Here is a 21,230-nt window from a genome sequence, read left to right as displayed (position 1 = left end):
TATTTATAACGGGAAAAAGGGCAATAACAAATTTATAACATACCTACCCTGTCTGCTCTCTACTTGTCTACAGATAAAGTATGCCAGTCTATTTACCACATCATCTTGTAGAATACTCACATAGAGCTCAGCATTGAGACCACCATCGATCCTGGTCAAGTATCCAACGCCTTTGGCAGTGAAACAACCCTATATCATCAGGCTTCCTCCACCAAACTTGACAGTTCCTTCAATTTCTGCATACGTTAGCCCTCTATTCCATTGTTTCTTCCAAACCTATTTGTACCCATCAGAGCCCAGTCTGTTGACTTTCGTCTCAACGCTCCAAATCACCTGTTTCCAATCTTCTACTGTTCGTACTTTTCTGCAAACTCGAGCTGACACTTCTTATGATATTAAAGTTGAGGCTTCTTCACCTTTTTTCAGGCCACCATTCCAGACTTGTGCAATGAACATTGTACGGTGCTTGCATGGATGTCTGTGATCTCACTATTATGAAGCATACAACCCACCTCCACTGCCGTGTTTGTCGCGCCGGAACTAATAGACCTTATGATGAGCCGACCTGTGGACTCCAATAATTAGCCTGGTTGTCCACTAACAATGTAGTTACATGACAAAAATCTGCAAAACTAATCATATGCTAAATAGTTGCAAGTCCGATTTATGTATGTGATTGCCAAGATGATTGTCTACAAAATGATGGTAGTCCTACATTTGAAGCTCTAGATCAGTGATGGCTAACCTTCGGCACTCCAGCTGTGGGGACACTACGACTCCCAGCATGTGCCATTCAATTCTATGGAGGTCTGAGAACACCCAAGCAAGTGTATATCTTGGGAGTTGTGGGTTAGCCATCACAGCTCGGGAGTGCCGAGGTCAGCCATCACAGGTCTAGATGATAGTGAGATTTGGAGCCTGAAAGTCAAAAGTTCGAAACATTGTTCCCCTTTTACAGAGTAGATACCTGGCACTTTATCAAATGCCACTCAGCACCTTATACACAAACATCTTCATGCAATTTTGAGTTAAAGAGGACCTTTCACTTGTATAAACTATGTGAACTGAGTATGCTGCCATATAGAGCGGCGCCCGGGGATCTCACTGCACTTACTATTATCCCCGGGCGCCGCTCCGTTCTCCCGTTATAGGCTCCGGTACCTTTGCTTCTTAAGTTATAGTAGGCGGGTCTTCCCTTGTCCTGTGGGCGTCTCCTTCTCCTAGGCTGCAGCGCTGGCCAATCGCAGCGCACAGCTCACAGCCTGGGAGAAAAAAACCTCCCAGGCTGTGAGCTGTGTGCTGTGATTGGCCAGCGCTGCAGCCTAGGAGAAGGAGACGCCCACAGGACAAGGGAAGACCCGCCTACTATAACTTAAGAAGCAAAGGTACCGGAGCCTATAACGGGAGAACGGAGCGGCGCCCGGGGATAATAGTAAGTGCAGTGAGATCCCCGGGCGCCGCTCTATATGGCAGCATACTCAGTTCACATAGTTTATACAAGTGAAAGGTCCTCTTTAAAAAAAAAATGATTTTCTACAAATGCTAAATCAGATTGATATCAGTGGCTAAAAGTGGGACCAAGCCAATGCAGAAAGTTACATGTACCACACCTTCTAAAAATGAAAAGTTCCACACACGTAGAGTTCATTAGTAAATTTACATGCTTCATAAAATCACTTGACTTGAAAGACCAAGGCTCTGGTTTTAAGCTGGAAATTTAAAAAAAGTAACCTATAGAAACCAAGGATAACACCCCTTGAAAAGTGCCCCTAAACTCACTATATTTCCTGAAGCAGACAACCTGACACAGGTGTCTTAACCCTTTTAGGACACTGCCTATTTTTTTCCTCCCTGCCTTCCAAGAGCTATATTTATTTTTATTTTTTTTCTGTTCACATAGAAGTATGAGGGCTTCTTTTGGAAGGGGACAGAGTCCTTGAAATGCATTTAGCTTATTTTCTATTTCCAAACTACATTCGCATTACATGTGATGACATCCAGCTACAGATGCTACTACTGCTAGCAATTTGCCACACCAGTCAATCCTTATTCCATCTAGTGCCTGTGGTACTAACTTACTCAGCAAGCCTAGGACCGCTGTGTCCTAGGTGGTAAACTAGCTACCACGATTAGCAACTATTGGAACGATTGGAACTATTATGCCCAGCATGCCCAAGACTGTTATGATCCAAGTGGATTGTGCTTCTGCTGTGTGCTAAGTGGTAAGCAAGGTACTACCCTCAGTGATTTGTTATAACGAGCAGTCTATTGCCTCTTTGTTGGCAGCCTATGGAACTACTTTGCTAGGCAACCCCGTGACTATAGGGTTTTAAGTGGTAACTGCTGCATTCAGCTGCTTGCATTTAACCAGCATCTTGCCTGTGGAACTATATGACTGCTATATACCCAGCGGTGAGTCAACGCTTCTTTACGGGAGTCTGCTGTATGGCGAGATTACGTACTGATTTGGGCGCCTCTGCGCAGTCACTCCATGAAGACGCTGAAGATATCTGTGCTAGCGAGCAGCAGTAGCATCAGGAATAATATCACATAGTTACAACATTTTTAGGACTCTTTTGCAATTTATTGGTATTGTTATTTATGAATTTTAAGGTAATCTGGACAACATATTATTGGTATTTGTAACAATTTTGCATTTTTAACATATAATATGCTTGTGAATTATTTTATGAGTTTAAGGATATGCTTGTGAATTATTTTATGAGCTTTAATCATATTTGGAAACTCATTAGGGTAAATAGGTCATATTCTTTCAATCATTTGTGATTCATTGCCTAGAAAGCACAGGTATATATGTTATGTTTTTTCTGGACCAGTTGTCTTTTTTAATGGCATGACGAGCTTATTCTGCAGGTCAGCATAGTTATGGCGATACCAAATTTATATAGTTTTATTATCTTTAACTGCCTTTTAAAAAAAAAAAACCTTTTAAAAAACGTTTTCTTTGCATCGCCATATTCCGACAGCCATAACTGTCTACAGAGCTGTATGAGGGCTTGCTTTTTACGGGGCAAACTGTAGTTTTTTAATGGCACAATTTGGGGTCCATAACTATTTATTTAAAAAAAAAATTGTGGGGACAAGTTAACCCACAATAGAGTTGCTCATTTGTGTGTTTTTTTCCCCATTTCCATATTTTAATAATTCATTTTTTTCAGATGCAACGATACCTGTTAGGTTTATTTAGTTTATTGTTTATTTATATGTAAAATTGAGAAAGGGGGTTATTTGACTTTTTATTAGTTTTGAGTTTCTTTTCACTGTCATTTTTAGTCCCTTTGGGGGACTTAAACATGCAAACCGCTGAAGCCAGTTATTGGCTGCAGTGGAGCATGTGGCCCCGCGCTGCTGGATACGAAAAGTCCTGGGAACGGAACACTGACATGCGGGAGCCAGTGTGGGGGAAAGGAGCGGCGAAAAGCAGGTAACTATGAATCTTCGATTTACAGAGGAAAGCTGCGGGCAGCACAGAAAAAGACTTTATTCCCAGGAAACCCCTTTAATGGGGTATTATCACCTGAGACACTTATGGCATATCTAAAAATATATGCCACACATATCTGAACAATGCAGTTATCACATGGAAGCTCCAGTTCTTGTGAGCAGACACAAACATTTCTGTGTCCACATGGTTGTGGGCTGTAAAGAATGGCACCTGCAGGCCACATAGAGCCCTCCGATGGTTGGTCTCACCGAAATTGGCAGGTTTGTCCATCGTTCTGCTATAGGTGTGTGGCCCCCTTAACTGTTCTTTTATCTGTACACAAGACATATAAAGTCTGAAGACAACAGCACTTGAGAACGGAAGAATATATCTACGCTGAATAGAACTTGTCAACCCACACACAAAACAACCCAGCTTAGCCAGGCAGCTACACAATTTCGAAGATAAAAAGAGAAAGTCTGCCATTGACTATTCTACGCAACTGGGCGTTACCATTATTAAATGAAAGCAACTTTTCTTTTTATGTGGCGCTGTGCAGAAAACCGGTTTCAATTACAGGAGAATGCTAGCTTTGGCCATCATCAATACCAGCTTTATCATTTCTGATCACTTTTTCGTTGGCAATCGCTTTTCTTCCTTGTCACTCGAGTGAGAAATAAACATTGCATCTCCTGTCCCAAAAGTCATACATTTTAACAAAGAAATAACACACTTCATGTTGAATTGTGATGGATTACAGAGTCTGAACAAAGCCTGACAATTGTCACAGCCTTGCCAACCACTATGATGAGAAATGAGCATGTTTCGTACATCCCCAAAATAGCATTCCAAACCGCTCAGACACACAGAAATAGAGAAAACTAATAGAAGAGAAAGCCGTCCTCTACATATAACACAGCCATGGAGCAGACCAGACTTGTAGAGAAAAAGTTCTATTAGTTAATTAAAAGTAAAGACACTTTTTCCTAAAGCAAAGAACATCCACTTACCAAGATCAAAATCGTACATACAATATGTCATCAGAATGTCATGGAGGAGAATTAATCCAGGATTATCTTGGCCTTCATAAAACTTGTTTGTTCGGTCTGTGCGGTTCACATCTTTTTCTAACACAGATGGATAAAAGAAATGACAAATATTTGAGAGATGAACTGCTCATTTACAGCAAACCCATATCTACCAAGTGCAGCGTATCGGCACTCTTCTTTCCGAGAGCTCCAAATGACAGCTCCTTTAGAGGAATACCAGAGAAGCATACATTACGGGGCACTTTAGATCACTCCCAGGGCACTGCCGTTCAAAGTCCACCGGATAAGTGTATTTTTTATAATACCCGATAATGCTGATCAAATATTCAGTCATCTAAGCCACTTTAATGTGCAAGGGTTACATTTGAATAATCATAAAAACTGAACCAATATGAGAAATGAAAAGGGGATAATATGAATATTTAACAGGCTGTAGAAATTGTGAATGTCATTACGATAAAGAAGTGATGCCGTTTTGGAATGAATAATATGTTAACCAAACAAAAAAGGCCTATAAAACAGTCAAGGCACCAGAGCCATCAGGAAGCAAGATCTACTCAGCGTTGCTTGCAAGGTGGAAGGTACCGGCATTGCAAAGCTAAGTCTATTTCTGCAACCAATTTTTTTTTACTGGTCACATTTTTCTAAAATTTTTAATTAAGAAATGAAAACCGCACGGCATAGTATTTTTAATTTTTTTTTTTTAACAGCTGCTGTGTGCCCCCAAAGGAACAGACGGGAACTCAAACCTTGAGTAGTCTGATCCTGAAGTCAAACTCTTTTCGCCTGCTTAGTAAGAAGTAGGTTACAGAATGAAGAGAATATGACTGCAGGGTCATGGGGACAGATTAACTAATAGTGTCGTACTTTACTTCATATTATTCGCCCCCAAAAAGTGTCAGTGCACAAAACAAACCCGTCTAGTCAAAGTTTACGCAATTCGGCGCAATTTCACTCTAAACATGCGCCAAAATGCTGCATTTAGGCCAAGACCCCTTTTCCCATGAAGCCAAGCCCCTTCCCAATTAACCACGCCCTCTTGTCGGATGAGGCGTGGAAAAGTGTGGAAAACGGTTCGTAAATGTGATACAAAGCATGCACACTAGTTTTTTTCAATAGTAAATCTACCCCAAAGTTAGTTGTACGTTGCCATGGAGACACATAGGTCTTAGAAGCAGTAGAAAGAACAAAATCGGATATCTTTAGTCAAATTAGTGACTTCATTTGGCATTTCAGATGAACTGGGAAAATAAAATTGCTGTCCATAGCCTTTAGTGGGTTGTCTAATATTTCTAGAAATGTATCTAAGAGGACGAAATTGTATTTAAAAAAAAAAAAAAAAAAAAACAACCTAACCATTTTTTACCCATTCAATGTCACATAAATCATTCCTGTGCACAACCCCTAAAAGATGCAGTCATTTGGTTGGTATATTTTGTTTTCTTGGATGCAAGTTTACCATATGTAGTTTTGTATTCCTTAGCATTTTGTTTCTAGCTTTAGGTTTAGTTACCGGTTACATTTTATGTACTAAGCCAATTTTGTACTGGTTTACAAGGCAGAAAATGGATGTTTTGTTTTTTGTTTTTTACATTTGCTGCCATTAGGCCAATTTCTAAAAAGCTCAGAAAACCACTTTAAGGTTCTTAGGTAAAAATTTGAGTAGCTTGGAAGAAGAAAGTGGGTATTGACAGTACATCTAGAAATAAAGCTGTGAACATCTGCTCTTGCTTCCATTACATGCATTAAAGGGGTTGGGCGGTTTACATTACTAGCTGGGAACACCATATACATTCACATAGTAATAAGCATTACTAAAGCATCAGGCTCCATTCATTTACACTAGTTCCACAGTCTGTCCCCAGTGTAAGTGAAGAGAGGCCACTGATGGATAGGGCCCTTCATCAGAAGCTATGTTCAGAGCCAAGCAACCAGGATAGAAAATTAGTTTTATTAAAGATATTATCATATAACTAGCTGGTTGTGTAGGGCATACTGCATGTATGTTATAGCACTTACTATGTTTCCTATGCGCCGCTCCATTAACCCGCTGTGCCCCCGTTCTGGCTTTCCGTCTGGCATGTAAATTCATCGGTACAGGTAGGAGGAGAAGGCCTGGTTTCTCAAAAAAAAGCTAACCTTCTCCCTGACTGTGACGCTCTCCTCTGCGATTGGGCAGCTCACAGCCAGGGAGAAGGAGACGCCCATTGAGAAACAGGGCTGTCTCCTCCTCCCTGTACCAATGGTATGAATTTACATACCAGGCGGGAAACCAGAATGGAGGGCACAGCGGGCAAACGGAGCGGCTCATAGGAAACATAATAAGCACTAAAACATACCTTCAGCATGCCCTACATAACCCGCTAGTTATATGATAATGTCAGGACCGGTGAAAGGTCTCTTTAAAGGGTTTCTACCACTTCGTTTCACATAATTAGCTTTCAGACACTAGCGATCCGCTAGTGTCTGCTCTCCCAAACAATCCTAATATAACTGTTTATTGTCCTGCCGTTTCGCTAAAAAAAGAACTTATATTGATATGCTAATGAGCCTCTAGGTGCTATGGGGGCGTCATTAGCACCTAGAGGCTCGGTCTACCTTCACAAAATGCCGCCGCCCAGCGCGTCCCTCCAGCCCGCCCATCTCCTCCTGAATGCGATCCTCCCTGTGAGCGTATGTATTCGGCGCATGCGCAGTGAATGTCTGACCGCTTCCCTGCTCAGACATCTCCACTGCGCCTGCGCCGATGACGTCATAGTGCTCCGAGGAATAGGCGCAGTGGAGATGTCTGTGCAGAAAGCGGTCAGACATTCACTGCGCATGCACCGAATGCCATCGGACATCGGCGTCAATGGTGTAATAATGCTTGTTACTAGCTGCATGCATGTGATGTTCCCAGCTCATGTGCAGCTAGAAATATAGACGTGACAATACATCTCCTGAAAACAAAATGTCCATCATCTGTTATTTGGGCTGTAGATAAACAAATGCTGACATCAGCCAGCAACTCCAAACTACCGCTACATTATTTCCATTTCAGTCTGCATACTAAAATTTCTAAACACAAAAATCGGGCCAAATTCTGTCATCCAATTCTTAACTTGTGACATTGAACTGCCTGGCTCTTGTGCTGCAGTTCCTCTAGAAAGGAGTTTGAGATGCCACCTACAAACAGGCTTGTCACATATTGTAACTGCACATTTACTGTGTGATGGGTTAGTTATTTTATTTTTTTTTCATTTTTTCACAGGTACACAAAAAGATAAAGAAAAATCTAAAAAGTAACTTGATTTAATCAGTTCAATACTGGGCCATTTACCCCCTTTCTGACCAGATGCTTTTTCCATTTTTTAGTGCAAGCATCTTTGAGAGCCATAACCTTTTTTCAGTTCAGTTTTTTAATTTAAACACTGTATTTTTGGACTATAAGATGCACTTTTATAGTCGTTAGTCAAGGTGCTTCAGCAGAGCCAGACCCCTTGGCTACTTACTAGATAGCAGAGCACACTTTGCTGGGTCAATGAGAGAGCTGTGTGTCTTTTCTCTCTACCTGTCCAACACCAATTGTCTGTGTGATCAGTGCAGGAAGAAAATGAGGCTGTGTAGTCCTCTTCTTCTTACTGGTCTGACTCCTCCCACTGATGACATCATCAAAGGTCCTACAGCTACACTAAGTCAGAGCTTTCCCTGCTCCCTGGGGACCTTCAGCTTTTACAAGGAGGTGTTTCTCACAGTCCTCTCCATGAGCTGACATGGAGAGGACTGTGAGAAACACCTCCCTGTAAAAGCTGAAGGTCCCCAGGGAGCAGGGAAAGCTCTGACTTAGTGTAGCTGTAGGACCTTTGATGATGTCATCAGTGGGAGTCAGGAGTCAGACCAGTAAGAAGAAGAGGACTACACAGTGGGTACTGTATTGTACTGTACACAGTAACTTGTGATGTTGATACTCCTATCAAGTGACCACATGCGCCATTGCTGCTTGTTTCAATAGTTAAAAGATGACACATTAGGATTAACAGGAGCAGATGATAAACTATTACCCCCCTCTACCTTAGACTATTAGGGCTTATGCACATGACCGTGCCGTTTTTTTTCAGTCTGCAAATTACGGATCCGCAAAAAACGAATGCCGCCCGTGTGCCTTCCGCAATTTGCGGAATGGAACAGGAGGCTCATTATAGAAATGCCCATTCTTGTCCGCAAAACGGACACAGAGTGCTGTCCGCATCTTCTGCGGACCCATTGAAATTAATGGTTCAGTATACGGAATCAAAATACGGCCCGTATACAGAACGCTAAAAACGTTAGTGTGCATGAGCCCTTAAAGTTTTACCCATTAAACTATCAGGGAAGTTTTAATTAGTAGAAAATATTTATTTTCTAATTTTTTATTTAAATCTGGGAGGCATCTTACAATTCAAAAAAAATACAGTATAACCTCTATTCCGTAATGGTTGTTTTGATATAGAGTGATATACATTTTACAGACACCAGGGGTAGGGGCTAGAAGCTGTGATGTGGTGTCTTTTTTTTTTTATTGTGATTTTATTTTTTATTTTACTCTTTGTGCCCCTCATAAGGTCATATAAGACAATTGAGGGGCATTTAAACATTATGGGCCAGAGTTATCATTAGCTCAAGTCAAAATAATGGAGTGAAAAAGTCGCAAATTTTTGCGCAATCACTAAAACTTCACTAAAATTTGCGGATTTTATTGGCTCTGCGCTGTGCTCGCCAGTTTTCTGAATGTTGGCGTGTTTTCTTATGTAAATGAATCTCTAGACAGATTTACTATTGCAACAATTTTAAAAGTCGCAAAAAATTGCGCAATTTCACTCCAGTGAGGACCATGCTTATCTTATGCGACTTTTTAATAGAACATGCAACTTTTTCGTAAAGACGTGCGACTTCTGTAAAGCCGCTTACTGAAGGATAAACAGCTACAGTCAAACCACATTTATCACAGTATTAAAGGACCATTAATAAATCTGACTTAGCCAAAAGTGACTTTGGACATACAGTACAGACCAAAAGTTTGGACACACCTTCTCATTCAAAGAGTTTTCTTTATTTTCATGACTATGAAAATTGTAGATTCACACTGAAGGCATCAAAACTATGAATTAACACATGTGGAATTATATACATAACAAACAAGTGTGAAACAACTGAAAATATGTCATTCTAGGTTCTTCAAAGTAGCCACCTTTTGCTTTGATTACTGCTTTGCACACTCCTGGCATTCTCTTGATGAACTTCAAGAGGTAGTCCCCTGAAATGGTTTTCACTTCACAGGTGTTCCCTGTCAGGTTTAATAAGTGGGATTTCTTGCTTTATAAATGGGGTTGGGACCATCAGTTGCGTTGAGGAGAAGTCAGGTGGATACACAGCTGATAGTCCTACTGAATACACTGTTAGAATTTGTATTATGGCAAGAAAAAAGCAGCTAAGTAAAGAAAAACGAGTGCCCATCATTACTTTAAGAAATGAAGGTCAGTCAGTCATCCGAAAAATTGGGAAAACTTTGAAAGTAAGGGCTATTTGACCATGAAGGAGAGTGATGGGGTGCTGCGCCAGATGACCTGGCCTCCACAGTCATTGGGCCTGAACCCAATTGAGATGGTTTGGGGTGAGCTGGACCGCAGAGTGAAGGCAAAAGGGCCAACAAGTGCTAAGCATCTCTGGGAACTCCTTCAAGACTGTTGGAAGACCATTTCAGGGGACTACCTCTTGAAACTCACCAAGAGAATGCCAAGAGTGTACAAAGCAGTAATCAAAGCAAAAGGTGGCTACTTTAAAGAACCTAGAATATGACATATTTTCAGTTGTTTCACACTTGTTTGTTATGTATATAATTCCACATGTGTTAATTCATAGTTTTGATGCCTTCATAGTCATGAAAATAAAGAAAACTCTTTGAATGAGAAGGTGTGTCCAAACTTTTGGTCTGTACTGTATGTAAAAGTGGAGTAAGGTGTAAGTGTAATGATAAATCTGGTCCTATATTTTTTTTTTACTGCCGATTTCTCCTGTCATTGGGGATGACATAGCAACCCCAGTTACTGGGTAATCCAGCACCCAGAGTCATTGTACAAGGCTGTTCAGCCTCACTGCAGAGCAGATCTGGGTCGTACAGTCATGTGATTGTCAGGACCGGAGTAGGATGCTGCATAGCATCCTTTCCTGTATACACACCACTCCTTAAGCACTGTATGTACAGCAATGGAGAAGGCAGGGAGCGTATAAAAAAATAAATCGTCCCTGCCTTCTCAATCAGGAGCTCTATTGTCACTACCAGTGGGCTCCCAGCTCCTGCAAATTTAAGATTAGCGTGCAGCTTGCAAGTGTAGACCGCCTGGATGTTTATATTTTTATTGATGACCTACACTTGTATAGGAACAAGCCGTCCCATTGAAGTGAATGGTACGGCTTCTTGTAATTACACCTGCTCCCCACTGCGATGTAGACGGCGAGCAGGGGCCTTCTCTTCAACCAGTTGATCGGCGGGGATACCAGGTGTCAGACTCCCACCAATCTGATATTGATGACCTATCTCGGAAACCCCTTTAACAGGCGGTCCTGAAGCAGTTAAAGGCGTTGTCCAGGTTCAGAGCTGAACCCGGACATATCCCGATCTTCACCCAGGCAGCCCCTCTGAGTTCAGTATTGGAGCATTTCATGCTCTCCCTTGCCCTGCATCACGCAGGACAAGGGCAGTTGCTAGGCGGAGGCTTCCGCCTAGCAGTGTTCCCGGTGATGTCACCAGTACTAATGGGCGTGTTTAAGCGCTGCCCTAACCTGTTTTTTACTAGCTAGGGCAGTGCTGAAGCCCGCCCATTAGTGTCGGTGACATCCCCGGACTCACTGCTAGGCGGAAGCCTCCGCCTAACATTCCCGTGATTAGACCTCAGAGGGGCTGTATGGGTGAAGAATGGGTTATGCCTGGTTTCAGCTCTGAACCTGGACAACCCCCTTAAGCAGCTTACATAAGTTACAGAGAAATAAAGCAAATACTAGAGAACTGTTTTAAAGTTGTGCTCATAAATGTACCTACCCCAGGCAGAATTTTAAGGTGTGTACCATTTATCACACTGGGGCCATTACATAGCAACCATATGAATCAGCCTTCAGTGACATGCTATTTCTATTTGAGTGTATGGGGCACCATAACTTCCTGTATGATGAAACTGAATAGATATTGAATAGAATAGAATAGATTTGGCAACCATTTGCCATTGTGCTCAAGGATTCCTACAAATGTTTATTCCTGATAACTTGCCCATGTAAAGGCGCTGCAGATGACCCGAACAAGCGAAACACACTTTCATCAGGTGAAATGATCGGACACCTAAATCATTCTTCCCAGGCAGGAGATTGTGCAGTCTAAGTAGCACTCTGCTGTCCAGGAACAATGATTTTGTATGGAGACAAGCAATGACATTAGCGATCGCTTGTCCTCATACTGTGGAGGAGATTTCTGCATGTAAATACGGTGCTTCACCTACACTTAACGAGCTGCAGATTGTCGGGAAGGAATGTTACCTTCCAGACAATCAGCTGCTCCTCGCAACATCTAAATGCAGCTTTATTTTTATTTTTTTTAATCTGACTCCCTGGCTGGCCAGTTTTTTCTGGCATATTGGAGAGATCGTTTCCCCATTATATCATAGGTGTTCAGCTACGCTTGTTAACCAATTCAAGAGAGGGCCATTTACCCCCTTCCTGACCAGTCAGATTTTCATTTTTATTTAGGACATGCATCTTTTAAAGCCATAACTTGTTTCCATTTGGTTATGTAAATAATTTTTGTGCCTTTCTGCAATGATACATGGGGATTTATTTTTATTTTTGTATTTTTTGTTTTTATTTTTTATAACGGGAAAAATGTTAACAAAAATGTGTTTTTAATTTTAAATTTTTTTTTTGTTTGTTAATTGCACATTTTCAATCATGTCACCTTTCTATAATGGTTATTTTGGTATATGGGATGTATGGGTTATAATTGCCAGGGAGGGGCTATAAACTGCAGTGCAGCGTATTTGGGGGCATTTCACAATACATTTTGTATTTATTGCTGATTTCTGTAGCCCCAGTTAGAGGGTGAATGGAGCCCTCAGACAGGTTGTACAGGGGTTTACAACTTCACTGCAAAACTGATCTTGGTCTGCTAAGACCCAGCAGCTAGCACAGACTTCCAGCCCCCGGTAATCACATGATGGCTGGGACCAGAGTGGAAAGCGGCATCGCTGCTATTGGGAGCATGGCTTTCACTGACGGCGTGCTCCCTGCTCCAACGTCTGCACAATTAGCATGCAGCTGCCATTTCTGCAAGGACGTTTTAAAAGGTCCGCGCAGAGATGAAGAATGAGTGCTCAGACGTATATAGTTGGGCAGTCAGGAAAAGGTTAAGGAGGTGTCCCAAACAAGATTATTGACCGTTTCCATTGATAACCAGCAGAACTACGAATACAGCTCTGGTCTACCATACAGGATTTATCTCAGGACAAGTGTAAAATAAGTAACTCCAGTTATTTAACTTTACATATAATCTGTAAAACTGATCTCATTTGGTTCCTGTGACAATATTTTGGGGATGGCACTTGTCAGAAAATACCTATTAAACTTCTGTAATCTCTTAGCCTTGAGTTGCGCTTTTCTTGCTCTTCACTAACGGATTTCCACTGAAGTTTCATTCGAAAATATTCATCTCTGAAAAAACACAAAACAAAAGAAGTTGCTGAGACACCAATTAAAATAATCGAGAAATGTCATTGCGGACTATATCTAACAATAACATGTTGGCCCAACTAAAGAATACCACATTAGCCCTTAATATATTTATTGATGATAAATTGTATTATCAGTTTACTGTGTTCTCTCCTTGAAGATACTGAAAATAAAACAATAGAAAGGGCCACGGAATGGCACTTTAATTACAATGTGGAAGTGAGGCCTAATAAAAACGTCAAGCGAAAAAGATTACTCCCCGTCTGTGTTATATAGCACCGACGGTGAGAAAAAAAAGGTTAATGGAATTAAGTTCGAATCTGGAGGTTTTATTCTACTTCAAATGACTTTCTCTTGTTTCCTATCTGATCACCCTGTCCAGTGCTGAATAAAACTGTTTAATGTAATGAGCCATAAATGCAGAGAAGGTCTGTCTAGCCAGCGTATGAAGAATATACAGATTTAGGATGTGAATGCAAAGCCCAAGAAGTCCTTTTTTATTCATCGAACACAACTGATAAGCAGAAACTTGTAGAGAAAGAGGACTTCAAAATGTGATGCAAAATGAAGACGCTAATTTTCAATATGCAAACTGTGCACGTATAAATGTAATGTAATTAACACAAGAATAAATTAGGCATTTATAATAGTAAGTATCTTATTGGCAACAGCCACGACTAATGGTCTGATGTTATGTGAAATACCATGGGGGAGCATCCTGAAGATTGAAGACTGAGACACTCCTCATTTCCCACTGATGCGCATGAACTGCATTCAATAGCATGGATGAGGGAACTAAGGGTGAGGCCTATCATCGGGTGAGGCGGTGCACAGTGTATTTATAAGTCCCACCTTCCCCAAATTTACACCGCACCGTAAAGGAAAAGAAGTTATAAAGGAAACCCTTTCTATATAGCATTAGGATTCAATCACAGGTATAGAGAAATAAAAATGTCTTAAAGAGGTTGTCCCAACCCAAGAATGCATCACCTAGGGTCCATTTACAGGCCCGCAAGTGTTTTGCGGATCCACAAAACACAGACACGGATCGCACATGGCCGGCCCTGTGATAGAAATGCCTATTCTTGTCCATGACTGTGGACAAGAATAGAACATGCTCTATCTTTTTTGCGGGGACACGGAACGGAAGTGCGGACATCTTTTGCGGCCCCATTCATACGGATGTGGGGATGGACCCTTATCCTGTGGATTGGTGACAGGTACCAGAGCATAGGGGTCCGCCCCACACGATCATATAACTTCTTAGGGCTCATTCAGACGGCCGTATGCTGTCCGCAAAAATGCGGATCCGTTTTTTTGCGGACAGTTCAGAATGTCCGCAAAAAAAACTGATTGCATTTCGTTTTTTTTGTTGACCCATAGACTTCAATAGGGCCATATCCTGATTTTCACTGACAAGTATAGGACAGGTTTCATTTGTTTTGCTGAGCCATGCAATGGAAGAAAAGGCCCCATAGAAGTGAATGGGACAGCATCTAATCTGCAAAAAAACGGATCCGCATTTTTGCGGACAGCATATGGCCGTCTGAATGAGCCCTTATGGTGAGACAACCGCTTTAAAAGAAACCTGTCATCAGAGACAAGCTGCCTGAACGACAGAGCTATATTTTACTCAGAAAAAATAACTTACAGTTTACCTAAACATTTAAAAACGATTTCATTAAACATTATTGTAAATATAAAATGAATTTTTGTGATATGCTTTATTTTTCGGTTTACCTACAAAATAAGCACCTGTAGTGGTTCACAATCCGTACACTCGTGCATCGCTGTCATGGAGTACAGATTTCACTTTGGGGTCAGGGGTAAAGTGTACTCTGTAAGTGCTATTGAGCGGAGCGAGCAGGTGCAGGTAGGAGCTTGCCCCATCAATACTGATCTCAGGAAGTCTGTGGATGAGGTTTCTTACCCTTTGAAATGTCAATAGCTCACCCTTCTTCTCTACTGTGCGGCCGCTGATGAGAACATGGCGTGCGCTACGCTTTGCGCTCATGTTCTCTGATACTAAGCTATTGGAAAAATGCCAATACCGGTATTGAACCGAAGTAGGGTGCAAAGATTGAGACTTCGATACCCGATGCACCCCTAATGTGGACCATTCCTGCGAGACTGAAACTGAGCTTTTCAGAAGAGTTAGGCCCCTTGCAGACAAGCGTTCCTCCCGCAGCGAGTCCGCATCTCAGCTACCGGCCTGACGGGATTCACATAGCATTATATTGATTCATGATGCTATGTAACCCTTACAGTTCTGGAGTGTATTGGATAACACTGGCAGCATTATCCAATACATTCCAGAACTGTAAGGGTTACATAATATCATAAATCAATATAATGCTATGTGACAGCGATGAGAGTTCAGTCTGGGAGCTGCGATGCGGACTCGCTGCGGGAGGAACATTGTATCACTACCACTAAGCATTGGGGTTATTACGGCACAGGGCTGTAAACTGCCTCATTATTTCTGGCAGCTATTGTTTCTCTAGTTACAAAACTACCTTTCAGATTGGGCTCAAAAAGAATGATGTGAAGTCTGGAACATGAACAAATAGGTTGAAAGACAGAAAGCTTGTGTCTAATCTTCTATTCTGCACCATCAACACTCCAATAAAACAATTCTAAGTAAAAAAAAATAAGTAAAGCACTGAAAAAGTACTTTACCCTGGTTCACATACAAAAGGCCCATTCTTTCCAAAGAACCGCTAGTATTACTCTCAAGCTATTTTCTGTCACGTTATGCAAGGAAAAAATATTTAGAGAAGAATCTCAGTCTCTTCAAGTCAGTAAAGGCTGCTTAATCAGATGTGATAAGCAGAAGAGATGGGAGTAATGGAGAGTGAGCAACACAGTAAGCAAGAAGCCAGCTGACAGCCCCGGAGCAAACAAGAGCAGTGTGCATGTACACCGAGAAGGCAAACCGAACGGTGACACGCAAGCTCTCCCACCTCACCATTCCACTATGCTGCCCCCAAATGTACATTACTCACTGCACATGTTAAAGACAGGTCATGGGGCAGAATCTGTATACCTAATACATTTTTGTGTTTTCTTTTTTCATTCCCTGCCTTTCCAGAGCCATAATTTTTTTATTTTTCTGTTTACATAGCCGTATGAGGGCTTGGGGTTAAAGGAGATCTGTCAGCAGATTTGTGCCTATGACACTGGCTGATCTGTTACATGTGCACTTGGAAGCTGAAGGCATCCGTGTTGGTCCCATGTTCATATGTGTCCGCATTGTTGAACAAATAAAAATATAATATAGGCATATGAGCCTCTAGGAGCAATGGGGGCGTTGGCCTTACTCCTAGAGGCTCAGCTCTCTCTGCAACTGCCACACCGCCTGCACTTTCACGTCTGGCCCTGACTTCTCCGTAAGGCAATCAGAGTGCAGAGGGCACAGCAGTTGCAGAGAGAGCAGAGCCTCTAGGAGTAAGGCCAACGCCCCCATTGATTCTAGAGGCTCATTTGCATATATAAAAAAAATCTTTTTCTCAGCAATGCGGGCACATATGAACATGGGACCAACACAGATGCCTTCAGCTGCCAAGTGCACATGTAACAGGTCAGTTTCATAGGTACAAATCTGCTGACAGATGGGTTTTCTTGGATTACTATGGTTTTTAACAGATATGCTCATGAAGGTGCTGACTTTTTGTCCATATTCCCCATACTTTTTCAATTTGGACTCACCTGAGCTGTTTTCAGTTTATTTCCATCCTGTATGTAACACTATCTGTTGATGTATCCAACCAAACCCATGATGCACTTCTCCTTTCTCTGCCACAGCTCCAGCACTGCCTCTGACTCCGCCCAGCTAGCTTATAGCTCCTCCCTCCCAGTTGCTTACATAGACGTTAGCCTATCACTGACACTCTCATGGACATAACATCACAGGAAATAAGAAGGAGCTGCATGGACATGGTCAAGTGATCACAGCCCAAAAGGGACAATAGGAGAACTAAATCTCAGCGATAAAAATGTGGAACAAAACCGGATAAACAGAGAAATAAAGTCTGATGAACCATAGGTTCTGCAAGTACGGATGGAAGAAGAGTAGGAGATGATCTACTTCTCTTTAATTCTCAACCGTTACCAGCCTTGTGCAGTAAACATGGCTGTGGTCATTCTACTCAGACTATGCTCTTCCATATCAGGATATTGTGGTTGTAATAATCTTGGCCTAGACAGCCATTCATGTTATTCTGAGAAACAGATTCCTTTTTAAGGCTGTTGAACCAGGAATCCCTGGCTCTGATTGAGCGGATATTTCCACCTCTGTGTAAGTCTTTCTAAAAAACCACTAGGGTAAGAAAGCATCACTAACTTTGCTCTCAATTCTACATTGAGTGTGGACATAGGCAGATAGCACTTTGGTTAAAACAACTCCAAAGACAACATACGACGACTGAGGAGCCTATGCATGGTTCCTATTAATTAGCACAGAACCCGTACACAAGACACTTCAGGCATCATACGATTGCACAGGCAAGCGTTTCACCCAACGTGCTACCTGCTTCTCTCCACTCCGGGTGTAAAATCAGGGGTGAGAAAAAAATAAGTTGACATTTATTTAAAGGGGTTTTCCAGGCTTACAATATTGATGACCTATCTAAGAGCTTGAGAAAGACTATATATTAGTCTAAACATTGCACTGTTTTTGCACTTTGTACTTTTTGATGGACCCACTGTGAATAAAGTACCATGGAAGTTATGTTGCCGTCGACTTTGTATTTGGACTATCCTGAAGATAGGTCATCAATATCAGATTGGTGGGGGTCTGACATCCAGCACCCCAACCGATTAGCTGTAAATTGGAACCAGAACTACAACTGACCGGCACGGTTTACTGCACCTCAGCTTCTATTCACTTCAATGGGAGCTGAGCTGCAGTAACCTGGCACGACCACTACATTTTGAACGGAGTTGTGAGTCCGGCCCCATTGCTAACGCCTGCAAGTAAAAGATAATGGGTGGGGATGCTATGTGTTGGACTTCTACTGATCAAATATTGATGCTGTCTCCAGATGGTAGGTTATCAATATCATTAGCCCGAAAAACCCCTTTAAAGGGGTTGGCCACTTTCTGGCTACTTGTTACTTGTTGTAATGTGTAGGTAAGAAGATTATTTGGCACTCACTAACATAGCCTTTGTTGAAATGATGTGCCATTTTCCATATTTCATAAGCCATGCCCCCTTGTATATTAGATCTTTTGTTCTGTCCGCACAAAAGTCTTGTCCATAAGATGGTCGCGTGACCAGGAAAATCATCTCCATGTGATGTCTCCTCCATTCAGACACACTGCGCCTGCACTAAACTCCCAACAGTACAAGTGCAGATGTCAGGGGCAGTGTATTTGAACAGAGGAGACATCACATGGAGGTACTTGGTTACATGACCCGCAATCAGCAGCCATTTTATGGACAAGACCTCTTTGCGGACAGAACAAAAGACGTGGCAAACAAGGGGTCATGGCTTAAGAAATATAAAAAATGGCACATCATTTCAAACAAAGGTTATATTACATGTTCTAAACACATTACCAGTAATTTGAGTCAGCAGATTTACAACGAGATGCTTCCCCAATGTATAGCTACTTACGCTTTTCTTTTTTGTTGCTGCGCTCGTTCTTCTCTAGTGCTGTCCCAAGAAAAATAACCCAGCAAGTATTTCCAAGCTTCCTTTCTCAAAGCATGGCAGAGTCCCTGCAGGAAACAGATGTATTTCATGTAAGATTCTCCCAACTATAAAAATGGCATTGATAAATAGTGCCATTTCCTTTGACACCACATCAGATGGGAAGGAAATCAGTGCTAGCAATATAATCCATGAAAGCCACCTTAAAGTACAGCCGACCTTTCATCATTTTACATGTTTCCTTTTTTTCTAACCAAAAGCCTCTGTAGAGAGCACTTCTGACAGATTACTGCTGCCTTGGATGCAAAGGCGGTGGAGCAGATCATAGTATGCTCGTGTCGTAAAGAGATTACACGGACTGCTTTGTGATAACGGAGCTCACTGAGAACAGAACACTAACCCTTTACCACTGACATTTTGGATGGACTCAAAGCATAGCATTCTGTATTTGTAAATGGAGCCACATGGGTTTCTGGGAAAACACATTATTCTGATTATATTATCATCAAATACAAAATGTTACGTTTATCAGATGCAAAGAACGGCTCTCAGACACAAAGGCAAAAAGCCATGTAGAGAGAAATGGAAAGGGTTAAGCAAATGACAACTCTGCCCTTGATTTAATCCATTTTACATGTCAGACAATCTTGTGCTTCATTCACACAGCACACAATGCATTTCACCGTCTGTAAAACAAGTCACACACTGAGGCGGATTTATGTGTAGGAAAATCGCACTGTAATAATGTACACTTTGCTTTTTTTTTTCTGTGCGGAAAATTACCTGACATGTTGATTTACAAATCCGGAACATGAGAATTGTTTGAGTGATTTTTGGTGCGGATTTTACCCTTTTTAATGAAAAGGTGAGATCTACGGCAAAACCGCACCAAATCTGCACCAGAAAACAGCGTGTAACACGTGCAGTTTTGGTGCAGAAATGCACAGAAATCCCAACTAAAAACTGATGCTCCAGTACTGAGACATTCTTTTTACTGCTAGTGTTTAATATGTATAATAACAAGCATGTCCATTTACTGAGATAGATGAGCAGGTCACATGTGTTCAGCCACCAGCTGTACCTACTGTTAGAAGATGTACAGTTGAAGAGTTGCAGCAGAAAGGACACACCCCTTGAGCTGCCAGCTTAAAGAGGACCTGTCACCGCTCCTGACATGTCTGTTTTAATACCTAAATGCATTCCCTGTGTAATAACAATGCTGGAACATCCATTCTTATGGCTCTATGGTGTGCCATTCCTGTATCATTTCAACTAAAAGTTATGAATGAATTGCTAGCAGTCTGCAGTAAGGGTACAGAGAGGAGGTAACCAGTTGGGGCCGTGTACCTGCACAGTCTGACAATGGCAGCACTGTGCAGGGACACCCCCCCAACTGATTACCACCCCTCTGTACCCTTACTGCAGACTGCTAGCAATTCTTTCCAAAAACTTCTAGTAGAAATAATAAAGGAATGGAACAACATAGAGCTATGAGAATAGATGTTCCAGAATTGTTATTACATGGGGAATGCATGAAGCTATTAGAACAGGCATGTCAGGAGCGGTGACAGGTCCTCTTTAAAATGAATCTTGTACTCGCTTTGTTAGAACGAGACTGTTATGTACTATACGGTGTCTAATTTTCATTTTTGCAGCAGTCATGGCATAACCCCTTTAAATGTTCCTACTACATCCGTCTGTCATTCCGCTGTCCAGTATTTTTTTCTCCATTAAGAGACAAAAAATTATTTTTCATCCGACAGCCCTGTATTATAAATTGTTTACCCCTTTGAAAATCATGTGCTTTAAATGGTCCACATTACGAATTCTTCCTTCCGAATCCATATTGCTCTCCCATTCAGCTGTTGAAACTGGATCTCTCCTGTGAACTTCTGGTCGTGTACCAACATCAATCTGAAACAGAGTTAAAAAAAAAAATAATATCACAATAATTATATGAAAACGAAGAAACTGACAATTAAGTGTTCTCATAAAAAACACATTTTCCTTAGTAGAAAAAAAATTTCTTCTAAAGTCTTCTGCCCTGGTTTCTTGAGTGAAAAATTCTGACATTTCTTCTGAAGCAGTGTAGGTAAACTAAAAAGGGCCTTAAAGGGGGTTCTCCGGTCCCATAACAGTTTTTTTAATCTGTATTCAGTACCCCAAACACTGTATATTTCTGACCCAAATCCCTGTTTTTCATGTTAGTGCTTTCCTTCCCCTGTTCTCTGCATCAGCTCATCTGGGCAGGATGTTACATGCAGAACTTCCTGTTCTACTAAGAGCCCTGTGTAACGTTACAGAGCAAAGCATGATGGTTTTGGTTAGCTTACCCAGCAGGAAGGTGATGAAAAC

At 41.6% G+C, this 21,230-nt stretch overlaps 1 protein-coding gene across 1 annotated transcript in view; it reads right to left on the bottom strand.

Moving 5' to 3' along the window:
• Nucleotides 1–21,230, bottom strand: part of TBC1D15 (TBC1 domain family member 15) — a 113,258-nt gene that overhangs the window by 20,123 nt on the left and 71,905 nt on the right. The window contains exons 8-11 of the mRNA XM_040409989.1: nucleotides 20,661–20,789; nucleotides 18,840–18,943; nucleotides 13,109–13,203; nucleotides 4,456–4,572 (exon numbers count right to left, since the gene is read on the bottom strand). Coding sequence (XP_040265923.1) covers nucleotides 4,456–4,572; nucleotides 13,109–13,203; nucleotides 18,840–18,943; nucleotides 20,661–20,789 — 445 coding nt within the window. The remainder of the gene's footprint in view (nucleotides 1–4,455; nucleotides 4,573–13,108; nucleotides 13,204–18,839; nucleotides 18,944–20,660; nucleotides 20,790–21,230) is intronic.

Source organism: Bufo bufo, chromosome 1 (assembly GCF_905171765.1).
Source record: "Bufo bufo chromosome 1, aBufBuf1.1, whole genome shotgun sequence".
Classification (NCBI taxonomy): Eukaryota; Metazoa; Chordata; class Amphibia; order Anura; family Bufonidae; genus Bufo; species Bufo bufo.
The sequence above is the reverse complement of the archived record's forward strand: the minus strand, read 5'-3'. Positions and strand labels throughout refer to the sequence as shown.